Below are 16,271 nucleotides of genomic sequence, written 5' to 3' on the forward strand. Positions count from 1 at the left end.
TTAAATAGACTGAGGGACTTCCCTGGTGGTCCAGTGGCTGAACCTCTGCACTCCCAATGCATGTGGGCTTGGGTTTGGTCTCTGGTCAGGGAACTATATCCTACATGCTGAAACTAAGAGTTAGTATGTTGCAACTAAAGATCCCATGTGCTGCAACTAAGACCTGGTGCAGCCAAATACATAAATAAGTAAAAGTGCTTTATTTATTAATAAATAAATAAAGAAGAGAGAAGAAGTTCCCCAAAAGAAAACTGAATGGGATACTAGGGTGGGCAAAATCCACAGACTTCTGCTATAGTGTCCTTTTCTTTGCCCAAAGCTGTATCCAGAATATTGACCTGCGGTGGATTAACACCCATCTTAGTCAATTGTAACACTCCTCGGTGACCTCGCGTCTCTACCGTCTTACTTCCTTCACTGGTAGACAGCTACAACTTCTCCGCTCTTCTGAAAAGTGGGTGTGATTGAGTTTTGAAATTTACCTGACATAAACTTAATCACTCACCAGCGAGAACCTGCAAAGGGAGTTCGAGAGGCAAGGAGGCGGGATTGGGGACTGAGGGGTGCCAGACCAGAGGAGCGCGGACCAGGGAGCATGGGAGCGAGATGGAGGGATGAGAGGGTGGAAGGAAGGGACAGGGAACTGAGAGGGAACGGTGCGGTACAGAAGTGGAGGGACTGTAGAACTGGGGTGGGTGGGGTCGGGAGTTGGGGGCGAAAAGGAAAAGCCGGGGGCTCGGTGGGTAGGGAAGACGAGACAGAGTAGGCGGAGCTGGGCGACTCCAGAGGCAGGGCTGGGCCACTGGAGGGGGTGGGATTGGAAGTCGGAGGGGCCCATCTGGGGGTAGAAAGTGGAGGGGTGAGCCGGGGGTGGGAGTTAGAGGGTGGGGGCTGGGGTGTGAGGGACAGAGTGAACTAGGTGGGTTCAGAAGAGTGTCGGTGTCGGAACTTGGCGGGATAGACTGGGCCAGAAGGAGAGGCCCGCCGACTGTGCACAGTGCGGGTGACACTGCCTAGAAGTCCGCGGCAAGGGGTGTGGCGGGGTGTGTGTGTGTATTCCTCGGTACCCGCCTCCTGCACACACACACGCCTGGCGTTCTAAGGCTCAGTCTCTGGTCCCGCCTCTTTCTTGGAAGTGACAGACCGATCAGCCAATCAGGGCCGCGGGCAGGGCGCGGGACAGCCAACCGCGAGGCGGGAGGAGGGGCTGAGGAGGGGGCTCGCGGGGCAGGGGAGGGGGCTAGGGGCCTCGAAGGGCTCCGGAGCTGCGACTGGAGAGTCATGGCGCTGGGACTACAGCGCGCAAGGTACTGGGCTTCGCGGGCAGGAGTGATGAGAATTGGGGGTTCTTCTTCCAGCGACCCCTGAGCCGGGTGGGGAAGGAGCGGGTGCAAGCCTAGGACGCCCTCGGACGCGCGGTTGCAGGCACATCCCCGCCGCACTTTCCACCCTAGGGGATCGCAGGGGTGGGGGCATTTCCCCAAGTCCAGGCTGCCACGCCCCTCTAGCCAGGAGCGACTTTGGGGTCTTGATCCCCGATTTCCTGCTGCTCTGGGTTCGCTTCCCTTTCTGATTAGGGGTGAAACTCGGGGTCCCCACGGAATTGGGGTGGTTGCACTTGAGCAGTTCCCGGGCTTCTGCGGGAGGCATTTTCCTTCTTCAGAGTAACTTTTCTGGCCTCCGAGCCCCCAGAATTGAGGTTGTTCTTTGACACAAGACCCCTGGGGTCCTAGGAGATACGGGACAGCCCCGAATTGAGCCTTCCCAGATAAAAGGAATCCCTTAGAATTGGGAGTCAGCTGTTGATTCAAGAGAGAACCTCCATAACTGGACCCTCCCTGATACTGTTTCCCAAACCTTGGGTTGCCTAGAAATAGGCAGAGGCGGTCACCTTTCAGAAGCCACCTGGGGGACCCTTCCCAAGGGCTTTTCTTGTATTCTTGTGAAAGGTAGGGTCATCCCTTTAATAATAGGAAAACAGCCTGACCCACTTCCCAAAGTCTAGCCTCTTATCTGACTCCTCCAACCCCACCCAATTCCTGTGACAGTGGGAAGCAGCACCCAAGCCTTATTTGGGAAGACCCCAGAGAGGGTGCTGTGCCTGCTTCAGTGCGAGCTGTGATGGGTGCGCCCCCTGCCGCAGCGGCCAGCTAGGTCATCCTGGGCACGGAGTGGGTTTCTGTGTTCCCTTCCCAACAGGTGCAGATCTGCTGGGCAGCACAGGGAACTGGTGTTCTGGGTCCACAGCCAGGGGTCCTGTCTGGCCATGTTTTCATGGGACCCCGGAAAGTATCTCAAGCCCTTGATTTCTCCCGTCCAATCTGAGGCGTCCAGGAAGCCTCACCCCCTTCCCTCCTCCCTGGCTTCACAGGTCTGATTGGATCTGTCTACACCCTCATGTTTTCACATCCCTCCCCCCCTCACCTATACTCCCCCCTGCAATTCTATTCCAGTCTCTGGCTCTGGGCCTGCCAGGGAAACTCTATCCCACCCTTTCTGGGCCAGCCCTGGCCCAGCCCCTCCTGACTGGGTGGGGGCCCCTCTTGGCTGAGCTGGGGGCGCTCCCCCCCTCCGCATCTAAGGACAGCCCTTTCCTTTGGTGTCATCTGAGCCTGCGCACCACCCACTCATAACTTGCACCCGGATCCCGGCCACGCTCCATCCCCTCCTGCACCCCTAGGATGGCATTTGGGCCAAAGAGGGTCTGGGTGATGGTGAGTGGGCCCCCATACTCCCTTACTGCTTCCCCCTCTTCCAGCTCTGGCTAACTGCCATCCCACCCCAGGCAAGGGTGATTCTCGGGAAGCCCCGATGGGCACTTGGCCCTGGGTGTCTCCCAGGTCAGAGGGTTCCCAGAGAACATAGGACTTGGGGTACAGGCACCCCACTGATTACCAGGTCCTTGGGAATGCGCAGAGTCAGGAGTAGAGAGACTCCCCCAACCCCTTTCCCCAAGTCCCTTCTCCAACCCAAACCCTGCCTCTGGCCTTTTCAGGCCACCTCAGGGCAGTGCCAAGAGGATCCTTGCATGGATTCAGCCTAAGGCCCCCCAGATCTTCTATACTTTTTGCAAGACCCCCAATACCCAGTCGATTGTCTGGAGAGGCACAGGAGCAGCCCCGAATGTGGGGCCAGTGTCCCCACTTTCTCTGTGCCTTTGCTCTCAGGGGCAAGTTCTTCAGGGCAGGGAAGAAGTGGGCTTCTCCCTCTCCTGGTGTGTGTGGGGGGGCACCAGGCCCTAGTCCCCATCCCAGGCCTTACCCTGGGGCCTCCCAGTCTGGCTCCACCCCCTGTTCTCTGCTGGAACACAGAGGAAGGGTGGCAGGGCTCCAGCTGCACGTCTCAACCTGGGCAGAGTGCCAAGGGGCTGGACCAGGGCTGGGCATGGGGCCAGCTGGGGAAATCCGGAGGCAGCAGGGGTGGGAGCAGGGGAAAGGACAGGGGTCCACTGGGCGGTGGAGGGGCCGGACAGGGGTCCCTTGGGTGGCATGCCCACCAAGGCATGTCACTTAAAAGCCCAGGCCCCAAAGTCAGGGTTCAAATCGTAGCTCACCAGCTTCCTGGCTGTGTGGCTTTATGCCAGCAGGCTGCTCTCTGAGCCTCAGTTTCATAGCCTGGAAAATGAGGGTTCTACTTCCCGTTTCCTGCACCAGATCTGGATGATGAGTGGTGATGGGACAGACCTTAGGTGGGCAATAAACTGTGTTCAAGTCAGACAGGATTCTGGGCAAAAGCAAATGCGTGGTTGGATTAACAGAAGCGTTGAGCATAGCTGCGCATTGGTGGAGGGCCCTGGGATTACCAGCTTGGTGACTTGGGCTGATAATGCAATTGCTTGGAGACTCAGTTTCTGACTCTGTAAAAGGGAGATCACTTTTCCAGGTGCTTAGGGTTGTTGAAGGGACTTAATGGGGTCTCTAAGCTCATGAGTTTTCAATACACCAGTACTATCATTATTATTAGTATCACTATGATTTAGTCTTTTTCTCAAAGTATTGTGTAAAAGTCACATGTGTGATTGCACACACACACCACACCACGGGGTTACCACTGAAGCCCGAGGGTTTCTCCAGAGCCTATGAGTCTCCTAAGCCTTCCATCCCTGATGTGGACAAAGAGGGAATAATAAAAGTTGCCTGCAATGCTGGAGACCCAGGTTCGATGCCTGGGTTGGGAAAATCCCCTGGGGAAGGGGATAGGCTACCCACCCCAGTATTCTTTGGCTTCCCTGGTGACTCAGACAGTAAAGAATCTGCCTGCAATGCAGGAGACCTGGGTTCGATCCCTGGATTGGGAAGATCCCCTGGAGAAGGGCATGGCAACCTACTCCAGTATTCTTGCCTGGAGAATTCTGCTGCAGTCCATGGGGTCTCAAAGAGTCAAACCTTTATATAGCATTGACCAATTGCCAGCCTCAATTCTAAGCCCTTGACATACAGTAACTCATTTAGTCTTCACAACAGCCCCATGAGTATTTGTGCTGTTCTTGGGCACAGGGAGGCCGTGCAACTTGTCCAAAGTCACACAGCTAATAGGTCATGGAGTCGAGACTGGAATGCTGAACCAGAGGAATTAGCCCTGACTCTGTTTAAAGAGAAAGGCCAGGGACTTCCTTGGTGGTTCAGTGGTTAAGGCTTCGCCTTCCAATGCAGCCAGTAGGGGTTCCATCCCTGGCCAGGGAGCTATGACCTCACATGCCTCAGGGCCAAAGAAAAACCCCAAAATAAGAAAACAGAAGCAACATTGTAACAAATTCAATAAAAACTTTAATAATAATAATAAAATAAAAATATGTAAATAAATACAGGGAAAGGCCAGAGACCAGGAGAGACCCACCCACACTTGCTGTCAGAATATCAGGAGAGCAGGCTGGGAGCCAGAGGGAGGGTCCTGCCGCAGCCACCAGCTAGCTCCTTCTATGAAGGGAGGAGTCGGCCACAGAGAGGAGTGTAGAGCCCAGCTGCCAGGGAGGTGGGGGGGCCAACCCCCCCCCTACCCCCATCCCGGTCCCATTCCCTGTTCCCTCCGTCTGGGCCCCCAGCTCAGTGAGGCCCGCCCACCCCCACCCTCTGGGCAGGAAGACAAACAAGGCTGGAACAGAACGGGACAGGAGGACGGAATGTCCTCTGGGCAGAGGAGGACTGGAGGCCCCTGCCCCCCGCCAGCCAGGAGGGAGGGGATGAGGGCAGTTGCTGGCTCCCTCCACCCCTCCACCCAGCCTGTCCCCTTCCGTGCCTCCCTCCCACTTGCATGAGATTTTTCCCATCTGTAGAGAGACAGGAGGCACCACGCGCCTCCCTCCATTGCCTGGGGGTGGCGCTGCAGGGCTCCTGTTTGGGGGTGTGGTTGATGCCCCAGAAATGGCCTCTGGCTTTTAGGAAGGTCAGCTTCCCCTTCTCGGGTTTTGCTTCCATGGAGGCTGTGGAAGGGGCCGGGCCCAGGATAGGGGGGCGGCGGGGGCGGGGGGGGGGCGAGGAGGGGGTTGGTTTATAAGAAAAGAATTAGAAGGAATTAGAAGAATGAAGGCTTTGAAATCTCACTGCCCGAGTTCAGATCCCAACTCTTCCAGTTAATGGCTTTATGACTCTGGGGTGAAGGACTTACCTTTTCAGAGTCTCAGTTTCCCCTTTGTGAAATGGAGGTTTCAGAGCCTAGGCTTTCTTTAAAAAAAAAAAAAAAAAAATTATTTATTTGGCTGACTTCGGTCTTAGTTGCCCCATAGCATGTGGGATTTTAGTTCCCCTACCAGGGATCAAACCATTGTCTCCTGCATTGGAAGGTGGCTTCTTAACCATTGGACCACCAGGGAAGTCCCTGCCTAGGGCTTTCTTAGGATTGAATGAGTACACGTAGGCTGAGTCCTTACTTAGTGCAATGCCAGACTCATAAATACTTAGCAAATTATAGCTGCTTATTTATGGTTTTTCGTACTGTCCACGGGGTTCTCCAGGCAAGGATACTGGAGTGGGTTGCCATTTATAGCCAACTCACTGGAGAAGACCTTGATCATGGGAAAAATTGAAGGTCAAAGGAGAAGGGGGCAGCAGAGGATGAGATGGTTAGATAGCATCACCGACTCAGTGAACATGAATCTGAGCAAACTCCAGGAGATAATGGAGGACAGAGGAGGCTGGTGTGCTATACTCCATGGAGTCACAAAGAGTTGGACATGACTTAGCAAGGGAACAACAAATTTATGGTTTTTTATCAATAGTAGTATCTCAATATAGATAAGATTACACATATACTATACTATATGTAACATATTCTATCATTTTTCCCCAAAAAACTATAGAGTTTGGATTCAGAGAGACCTGGAATTTGACTTTTAAGACAGTGCAGAAACCGGAAGAAGTATTAAAACCTGGAGATAATCCAGGGCCATACAACAGGAGATGAGGGTTTGATCCCTGGGTCGGGAAGATCCCGTGGAGAAGGAAATGACAAACTACTCCAGTATTCTTGCCTGGAGAATCCCATGGACAGAGGAGCCTGGCGGGCTACAGTCCATAGGATTGCAAAGAGTTGGACACGACTGAAGCAACTCGGCACGTACATAGAACAGAGGAAACTGAAGAATTCAGGCAGACCAGTGTTCCAACCTTAGCTTCACTCCTTGTGGGCAAGCACTGCACCTCTCTGTGCCTGGGTTTCATAAGTTCAATGGGGATAATGATATTGTCTTCCTCCTAGGGATGTCTGAGCTACATGGGTTAATTTACGCACATGGCACAGGGTCTGACATAATAGTAAAAGCTGGATACGTGGCAGATATTTCTGAAAACAATCAAACAAACAAACAAAAAAACACGATAACTTTCTACTTCCAACCCCACACGCAGAATTCAAGCATTTGAAATGGATTAAAGGGCAGGGGTAAGTGGTTAGCCATTGGCTGAACAGAACCCCCCAGGACCCTAGGGATGGTTTGCTGTGTCTCTCTGGCAGGGCCCGGGGAAATGGGTCGTTGGACTTTGAGATCTGTACTCCAAGATTCTGAGAACTCAGCTCAGCCGAGGAGGGAAAAGGGCAGGAGACGGGGTTCAGGGAGGTTGTAGGGCAGAGGGCCTGGAGGGGGCTGCAGGCATCTTCTTGTACCCTCCCTCCCCTTGTTACTGGCCATCGCTGCCAGCCTCCTCCCAGCAGGAGGCCTCCCTGTTACCCAGTCGCCCCAAGCCCGGGGAATAATCAGCAGATAAGTCAGGGAGGGGACAGGGCGGCCCTGGGCACGGCTTGGAGAGGAGTGAGGCACCGGAGGGCAGCATGGGCTGGCGCACGGACAATAAAACCCGAGGCTAGGAGCGACTCGATAGTATAAACCACCCAGAGAGCTCCAGGAACTCGCCCGGGCCACACAGCGAGGCCTGCACAGTCGCGGTTCTGACTTCTCCGAGACCCATGTGGCAGCACCCCACGTGTTTGCCGCATCCAACTCTTTCCCTTCCCGGAGCGCCTCCAGTGAACGCAGGCCATGCCCGCAGGTCGAGCACCGAGCTGCGCAAGGAGAAGTCCCGGGATGCGGCCCGCAGCCGGCGCAGCCAGGAGACCGAGGTGCTGTACCAGCTGGCGCACACGCTGCCCTTCGCGCGCGGGGTCAGCGCCCACCTGGACAAGGCCTCCATCATGCGCCTCACCATCAGCTACCTGCGCATGCACCGCCTCTGCACCGCAGGTGAGCCCCGTCCCCGGGAATTCCCACCTGGGCAAGGCCCCGCCCTCGGAAAGGTACCTCCTGAGGAGACCCCTCCGGGAAGCCGCGTCCCGACAAGGCCCCGCCCCCAGATGGCTTCCCGGCGGAGCCCCGCCCCTCTGGAATCCAAGTCCCCGGAGAGGCCCCGCCCCCTCGAGTTCTGGCCAATCGGAATCCAGTCCTAGGAATCCCCGTCCTCTTCGAAGTCTGTTATTTGTTAGGCCCCGCCCTTTGGAATGCTCCCTTGCATAGCTCCGCCTCCTTAGAGTTAGAACTCTAAGAAATAGAGAAGGCTCAGACCTGAAGAATCCGCCTGCAATGCAAGAGACCCGGTTCCACACCTGGGTCGGAAGATTCCCCTGGAAAAGGGAATGGCTACCCACTCCAGTATTCTTGCCTGGAGAGTTCCATGGACAGAGGAGCCTGACGGGTTACAATCCATGCGGTCACGAAGAGTCAGAGAGGACTGAGCGGCTACCACTTTCGTTTCACTGTTTCACTAAACTCCCTAAGGCACCTGGACCCTTAGGATTTGGTCCCCTGGGAGATCTCAGCTAGACTCACTAGTTATATTGTTTGTCCCCTTGAATTCCCACCCTGTTAAACTAAAAGTCAGCGGGAGGCTTTCTCTCTCTCTCTTTCTCACACACACACCCCTTGGAATCCCAGGACCCTGCAAAGATTTTATTATGGGGAAAGTGGAGTCATCCTCTGGAGACTCTGCCCCTTAGACTTTCCTGTCTTGTATTCTGTCCTCCTTAGAATTCTGTCGCTTGGGAGTCCCTGCTTCTTTAGAATTCTGCCCATCAGGAAGGTCCTGCCCAAGAATTCTGAACCCTTGGCAAGCTTGGCCCCCTTGGAATTCTGACTCCCCTTATACCTTGGCCCCTTGGAATTTTGACCCCTGGGAATTTCATCCCGTTAGGATTCTGCCCTCCTCAGGGTTCTATTAGGGGCTTCGCAGATGGCTCAGTGGTAAAGAATCTGCCTGCAATGCCAGAGACTCAGGTTCGATCCCTGGGTTTAGAAGATCCCCTGGAGAAGGAAATGGCAGCCCACTCCAGTATTCTTGCCTGGGAAATCCCATGGACAGAGGAGTCTGGCAGACTAAAGTCCCAAAAGAGTCATAGGACACTACTTATTGACTAAACAACAAGAGTTCTATCCCCCTGGGAGACCCCTGCCTTCCTAGAATTCTGTACCCCTGGGAGGCCTTGTTCTCTTAGAATTCCAGCCCTCCTTGGTCCTTCCCTCTTCCTTGGGACTCCAAGTCACTGGGATGTGCCCCACTCACCTGGGGGTACCTGTAAGTCCCTCTGAGTGAAGGAAAGCAGAGGGAGGCTAGCCAGGGCGGGCTCACGGCTGACTGGACACACCCCATCCATCCTGGCCCGGACACCAGGGGAGTGGAACCAGGTGGGAGCAGGGGGCGAACCGCTGGATGCCTGCTACCTGAAGGCCCTGGAGGGCTTTGTTATGGTGCTCACCGCCGAGGGAGACATGGCTTACCTGTCAGAAAATGTCAGCAAACACCTGGGCCTCAGTCAGGTAAGAGGGACTCCTACTTTGTGCAGGCGATGCTGGGATACGGATGGCACCAGAACCACCTTAGCCCTGCTTTTACAAGGCCCACAGTGCAAAGGGGAGGCAAATATGTCACCAGACAGGAAAATTTGGAATGGGTAGGGCTGGGGTGGGGCAGCTAAAGGGGCTGTACAAGCCTGGGGTGGACGCTGGTACCTGACCCAGACTGGGAGGGAATCAAGGGCTTCCTGGAAAAGACATCTGAGCTAAAACCTGAAGGACTTACCCAGTCAAAGGGTATGGTGAATGGTTGGGACCACCAAAAGCTAGGAATGTACATGGCCAAGGAAACAATATGCCAAGACACAGATGTGAGATAAAAGCAGAACCTTTGGGGACATTTCTCCGAGTTAGGTGCAGAGTGCAGGGAGAGAAAGTGACAGAAAGGCTAGAGGTCAAAATTTAGGACTGAAATAGGTTTGTCTCCAGGGCACTGGGGAGTCATGGAAGGATTTTAAGCAGCGGAGAGATTGTGTCATAAAGGTGCAATCAGATTTTCATTTTAGAAAGATCCCTCTAGCTACTGCACAGAGATAGAATTGGAGAGAGTGAACCTAGAGGCTGGAAACTCCATAAAATGGTGGATGTGGGGTCCCAAATGGGAGAAGAGGAGTAGGATGAGGGGCCCGGGGATGGGGAGCCAAGAGGCTTAGGGAGTAGAACTAATTTCAGCTCATCTTACACCCAGTCCCAGGAGACGGCTGCTGTTTTTTTTCTTATATCACATAGATGAGTGCACTGCTGCTGCTGCTAAGTCACGTCAGTCATGTCAGATGAGCTCCACAGTTGGCATCTATTCCTTTCCCCTGCCTTGTTATCCCACTCTTTAAAAAAGAAAATTTATTTATCTGCATCAGGTCTTAGTTGCATCATGAGGGATCCTTCGTTGTGGCACATGGACTCTCTGGTTGTGGCCTTCCTGGCTCAGTAGGTGTGGCTCTCAGTCTTAGTTACTCCTCAGCATGTGGGATCTTAGTTCCCCAACCAGGGATCGAACCCACATCCCATGCCTTGCAAGGCAGATTCTTAATCACTGGATCACAAGGAAAGTCCCCATCCCATTCTTGATGCAAACTTCTGTTAGTTTGAGCTCTTGAGTTCAGAGAGGTGAATGTTCCAAGGTCCCAGAGCTAGGAAATGGCAGAGCCAGAACTCCAAGATCTCATCACTCCCCTGTTCAGCTTTAGCTCTGACCACTACCTCTAAGATAATGTTCCATCATTTCATCATAAGGGCTTCCCTAGTAGCTCAGCTGGTAAAGAATCTGCCTGCAATGCAGGAGACCTGGGTTCGATCCCTGGGTCGGGAAGATCCCCTGGAGGAGGGCATGGCACCCACTCCAGGATTCTTGCCTGGAAAATCCCCACGGACAGAGGAGCCTGGCGGGTTACAGTCCATAGGGTTGCAAAGAGTTGGACGCAACTGAGGGGCCAAGCACAACACAGCACAACCCTGCTTTAGTTCTCTTTGTATCAGTTAGTATATTGTTTTATATGGCTCAGACGCTGAAGAACCTACCTGCAGTCTGGGAGACTCAGGTTTGATCCCTGGTTTGGGAAGATCCCCAGGAGAAAGAAATGGCAATCCACTCCTGTATTCTTGCCTGGAAAATCCCATGGACAGAGGAGCCTGGCGGGCTACAGTCCATGGGGTCGCAAAGTCAGACATGACTAAAGTGACTGAGCGTGTGCCCCACTACCCAGTAAGCTCTGAGAGTTAGGGGTTTTGTCTTTGTAGTTACTTCCGTGCCCACACCATCTAGAAGAAGGCCTGGCATGCTGAAGAAATGAATGAATGAATGAATGAATAAGGAGACTAGGAAAATAATCCGGGTTCATGAATTGGGGCAGGGTGATGAGGATGGGAAGGGTGAGATGGGTCAGAGGCCCTTGTAAAAATGCTTTTCCTCCAAGGCAACCCTCTGCTTCCCTCCCTCCCAGCTGGAGCTGATCGGACACAATATCTTTGATTTTATCCATCCCTGTGACCAAGAGGAGCTTCAAGATGCCCTGACCCCCCGGCAGAGTGAGTTCCCTGGAGGTCTCTGCCCTTAAATTACAGAAACTGAGGCTCCATCCTGCCCTCAGCATATCCTCTCCCCTCTGGAATCAGTTCAGTTCAGTTCTGTCGCTCAGTCGTGTCCGACTCTTTGTGACCCCATGGACTGCGGCACGCCAAGCTTCCCTGTCCACTGAGAAAAAAAGATGGGAAAAGAAGGACGCTGTGGCCCTGCCCTGGGGGAATGCAGGGACTCACCCCGCTCTGGGAGGGCGGGTCTTAAAGAGCGTAACATACCCCTGGGAGACCCTCTCTGGTTTCAGGTCTAGATTTTGAGGATGAGGCTGGGAAGAGTTTAGTAACCGGGGTGCTGGAGGGACCTGGGCCCTGTCCTGAGCTACCCGATGACCAGCTCCTCCCTCCCCCGCCCCTTCCCTTCCCCTTCTCCCCCTACCCCTGCCCCTGCCCCCGACCCCGCGGCCCTCCTCAGGCCTGTCCAAAAAGAAGCCGGAGGCCCCCACGGAGCGGTGCTTCTCCTTGCGCATGAAGAGCACCCTCAGCAGCCGTGGGCGCACCCTCAATCTCAAGGCGGCCACCTGGAAGGTGGGCAGGACCTGGCCTGGAAGGGAGGGGCCCGCCGGGGCTGGACCTGAGCCCTTAAGTTCCCACATCGGGTTGGAGTCCGGGAATCTCCTGGGCCCAGGATCCAGTGGGGCTTTCTCAGGTTGGGTCTTGGACATCCTCTGGGTACTTACGAGGTTGGGGATCGGGCGGTCCTTGTATCCTTCCTTAGTCTGGATCTCTGTGGCCCTGGTACTGGGAGTTCTCAGCGTCCTGAGTCTGGAGTCTCCATGGGGTAGGAAAATCGGGTCCTCAAAGCTCCCTGTGTCTTAGAATCTGGAGACTGTCAGAACCTTCTTAGGTTGGGGTCTCTATGGGGTTGGGGTCCTCAGAGCTCTCTGAGCTGGGGCTCTGAAATCCTCAGGGCTTTCTTTTTTCAGTTACCTAGGGGAGGGGCCCACAGGAACATACCTCTCAGCACCTTGGGTAGCCCCAGGCCCAGGTACATCACCCTCTCGCCCCCAACTACCCCCACCAGGTACTACACTGTTCTGGACACATGAGGGTCTACAAGCCCCCGGCACAGACTTCCCCAGCTGGGAGTCCCAACTTGGAGCCCCCTCTGCAATGCCTGGTGCTAATCTGTGAAGCCATCCCCCACCCTGGCAGCCTGGAGCCCCCGTTGGGCCGAGGGGCCTTCCTCAGCCGCCACAGCCTGGACATGAAGTTCACCTACTGTGATGAGAGGTGGGCAGGAGTCAGGGGCCCACCGACCACCTGCCAAGCCCGGCTCCTGCTCTTCCTTTCTGCCCAAGTTCACTCACTGTCTCCTCTCCTACCCACCACCCCCAGTTTCTCTCTCTGGTCTGTTTCTGGCTCTCTGACTCCATATCTCTGTCTTGATATGTCTGCCTGTCTTTGAATTGTCTGTGGGTCTTTTTTTTTTTTTTTTTTTAACTTTTAGCCATGCCTCTGATCATGGGGGATCTTAGTTCCTCGACCAGGGATTGAACTTGACCCCCTACATTGGAAATGCGGAGTCTTAACTTCTGGACATGCCAAGGAAGTTCCCTATATGTGGGTCTTCTTATCTGAGTTCAGACTGTTCGAGTTAAATGCTGGTTGTGCATCCTTGGCCAAAGGACCTCACCTCTCTGTACCCCACTTTCCTCATCCGTCCTGTGAAGTGAGAACACAGCCTACTTAGAACAGGTGTTCTGATCACTCAGTGAGTTGCCTGGTGCAGAGTAGCCTAGATGTGCCTATTTTTAAAAAATAATTGTCATGATTACTTTTTATTTCTATTCGTTCTTATTTTTCTTTTAGTGATGTTCTTTCTTCCTTTCTCTACCCCTCTCCTATTTCTTTCACATTCTTTTTTTGTCTTTCTTTTCATTGCTATTCCCATTTTTACCTTCTCCCTCCTCCCCTATTCGGGCTTTACAGGTGGCTCAGTGGGTAGAGAATCCACCTGCAATGCAGGGCTGCGGGTTTGATCCTTGGGTCAGGAAGATCCCCTGGAGGAGGGCATGGCAACTCACTCCAGTATTCTTGCCTGAAAAATCCCATGAACAGAGGAGCCTGGCGGGCTACAGCCAATAGGATTGCAAACAGTCGGACAGAACTGGAGCGCCTGAGCACGCACGCACGCTCCTCAGCTGTTAATTTCCTAAGGCTGCTGTATCCTGTTACCACATACCTAGTGGCTCAGAACAACGCATATTCTCTATCTCAGACTTCTGGAGGTGACGTCTGAGATGAGTCTTACGAAATGAAAATCAAGGACTGTGTTCTTTCCAGAGGCTCCAGGGAAGAATCCGTTTCCTTGCCATAGAAGCTTCTGGGGGCCCCATACATCCCTTGGCTCGTGGTCCCTCGCTCCACCTCAAAGCACATCACTTCCACCTCCGCCTCCATCATCGCATCTTCTGTTCTCACTCTGACCGTGTGCTCCCCCATCTTGTAAGGACTCCCGTGATTACACTGGGCCCACCCAGGGGATCCAGGATCATCTCTCCATCTCAAGATCGTTAACTTCATCACATCTACAAAATCCCTTTTGCCGTAGAAGGTAGTGTGTTCACAGGTTCGGGGAATTAGGACGGAGACATCTTCAGGGGCCATTATTCAGGCTGCCACGCTCCTTTCCCTATTCCTTGCTCTCCCTTTGTCTCTGTTACAAGCCTGTCTCTCTGTCTTGCTGGCTTCAGCCCCGTGTCCCCACTCTCCTTCCTTTCACCCACCCTCCACCTCAGCCAGTTGAACTGACCTAGGCTCCACTGCACCCACCTCAGGATCGCGGAGGTTGCCGGCTACAGCCCCGACGACCTGATTGGCTGTTCTGCCTACGAGTACATCCACGCGCTGGACTCGGATGCAGTCGGCCAGAGCATCCATACGTGTATGTGTTCAGGTTCCATTTCCGGTGCTGCTTGGCGCCAGCCAACACCAGCTCCGCTCTCCCCAAGCCCCAGGGAACATTCTCTTCCCTGACCCTTCATACCCCATGCCCCGCCCCCACTGCCTTCTCTCCTCAGTTTCCCTAACCCCTCCCCATGCCCCTCCCCAGTGCTGAGCAAGGGCCAGGCAGTAACGGGGCAGTACCGCTTCCTGGCCCGGAGTGGTGGCTACCTGTGGACCCAGACCCAGGCCACAGTGGTGTCAGGGGGCCGGGGTCCCCAATCTGAGAGTATCGTCTGCGTCCACTTCCTGATCAGGTAAGCGGGAAGGAGGTGGGATGTCTGTGTGCATGGGTCTGGTCTGCATATGTATGAACAGGTATGTGTGTATATGTTCAAGTGTGCATGTGCACGGTGCACACATGTGAGAGGAAGTGTGCACATGTATGGAGAACACGTGTGACTGATCACACACAGGCATCTTCATGTAGACACAAATATATGAGTGTGTGCTGGTAATTTAAATGAAAAAGACTATTTTCAAGTTATAATAAGACAGCTGAATTGTAGGGCCTTTTAAAAAATTGACATGTAATTTACATGAGAAGATTCACTCTTTTTTTGTATGTGGTTCTGTGAGTTTTTACAAATGCACAGAATTGTGTAACCCCAACCACAGTCAGGCTATAGAGTAGGGAATTTCCTGGCAGCCCAATGGTGAGGACTTGGCTTCTTTCTTGACTTTCACTGCTGGGGCCAGGGTTCAATACCTGGTTGGGGAACTAAGGTCCCACAAGTTTCACAGCAAGGTCAAAAAAAAAAAAAAAAGCTATAGAGTAGTTTCATCACCCTCCAAAATTCTTATATAGTGAACCTCAGCCCACCCCCTAATGGTCTCTGTCCACCAGTGATCTAATCTCTGACCCTAGAATTTTGCCTTTTCTAGAATGTCATGTACACTAAATTCTATAGTACGTAGTCTTTGAGCCTGGTTTCTTTCACTTAGCCTAATAGATTTTAAGTTTATGTTGTGGTGTGTATCCATCAGTTCCTTTTTGATGCTAGGTAATCTATGCTATGAATATGTATGGACCGCGGTTTATGCATTCCTCAGTTGGAGGACATTTGAACTGTTGACTATTTGGGGTGATTACAAGAAAAGGAAACATTCTCATCCATGATATTGTGAGGTCATGTTTTCATTCCTCTTGGATCAACAGCTCGGAATGGAATGGATGGGCCGTATGGTCGGTGTATGCTTAACTTCAGAAGAAATTGCCAAACTGCTCTCTAAGGTGGCTGTGCCCTTTTGTATTCCCATCAGCATTGTGTGAGGGTTCTAGTTCCTCCACGTCCTTGCCAGCATTTTATTTTATATCGTCTTTGTTTTCATTGTTGTTGTTCAGTCGCTGTGTCCCACTTCGAAACCATGTGGATTGCAGCAAGCCAGGCTCCCCCATCCTTCACTATTTCCCGGAGTTTGCTCGGATTCATGTCCATTGATTTGGTGATGCTGTCTAACCATCTCACTTTCTGCCACCCCCTTCTCCTTTTGCCTTCAATCTTTCCCAACATCAGGGTCTTTTCCAGTGAGTCAGCTCTTCGCATCAGGTGGCCAGAGTATTAGAGCTTCAGCATTAATCCTTCCAGTGAATATTCAGGGTTGATTTCCTCTGTCTTCATCGGAACCATTCTAATGAGCGTGCAGTGGTAAAGCATAGGCTCCTCCCCCCTTCCATCATGCATCTTAGAAGTTTTTCACCATGACAACTTGTGACAAGGGCAGCTAATTATCACCCAAGACAGAGAATTACAGCTTTTCTTTGAAGTCTGTCTCCCAGGACATGGCATTCATTTCTAAAACCATAGGAGTTTCCTTGGGTCTTTTGTTTTGTTTTGTTTACTTGGCTGAGCCAAATCTTAGTTGTGGCATACGAACTCTTAGTTGCAGCATGCAGGATCTAGTTCCCCGACCAGGGTCAAACCGGGGCCCCCTGCATGGGGAGCATGGAGTCTTAGCCCCTGGACCACCAGGGAAG

The 16,271-nt window shown here is 53.1% G+C and overlaps 1 protein-coding gene and 1 long non-coding RNA gene across 8 annotated transcripts in view; one reads left to right on the plus strand and one right to left on the minus strand.

Annotated features, from left to right (window-relative positions):
* Positions 1–1,212: 1,212 nt before the first annotated feature.
* Positions 1,213–16,271, plus strand: part of HIF3A (hypoxia inducible factor 3 subunit alpha) — a 31,557-nt gene continuing 16,498 nt past the window's right edge. For 2 of the 7 annotated variants that reach the window (XM_086353246.1, XM_086353249.1), the window contains exons 1-8: positions 1,213–1,307; positions 7,482–7,672; positions 9,093–9,238; positions 11,215–11,299; positions 11,763–11,875; positions 12,372–12,580; positions 14,128–14,234; positions 14,403–14,550. In XM_086353246.1, the coding sequence (XP_086209372.1) occupies positions 1,282–1,307; positions 7,482–7,672; positions 9,093–9,238; positions 11,215–11,299; positions 11,763–11,875; positions 12,372–12,580; positions 14,128–14,234; positions 14,403–14,550 (1,025 nt within the window). In that variant the 5' untranslated portion in view covers positions 1,213–1,281. Of the gene's footprint in view, positions 1,308–2,614; positions 2,715–7,182; positions 7,673–9,092; positions 9,239–11,214; positions 11,300–11,762; positions 11,876–12,371; positions 12,581–14,127; positions 14,235–14,402; positions 14,551–16,271 lie in introns of those variants that run through there. The other 5 variants (XM_086353244.1, XM_086353248.1, XM_086353247.1 and 2 more) reach the window with 4 other exon arrangements.
* LOC147354087 (uncharacterized) lies at positions 4,747–5,728 on the minus strand. Its single transcript, XR_015146207.1, has 2 exons — positions 5,605–5,728; positions 4,747–5,419 (listed from the first exon to the last, which is right to left on the minus strand). It is a non-coding gene; the product is annotated as an uncharacterized LOC147354087 (long non-coding RNA).

Source organism: Bos grunniens, chromosome 18 (genome assembly GCF_055505025.1).
Source record: "Bos grunniens cultivar Pamir isolate PY7600 chromosome 18, Bosgru_T2T1.0, whole genome shotgun sequence".
NCBI lineage: Eukaryota > Metazoa > Chordata > Mammalia > Artiodactyla > Bovidae > Bos > Bos grunniens.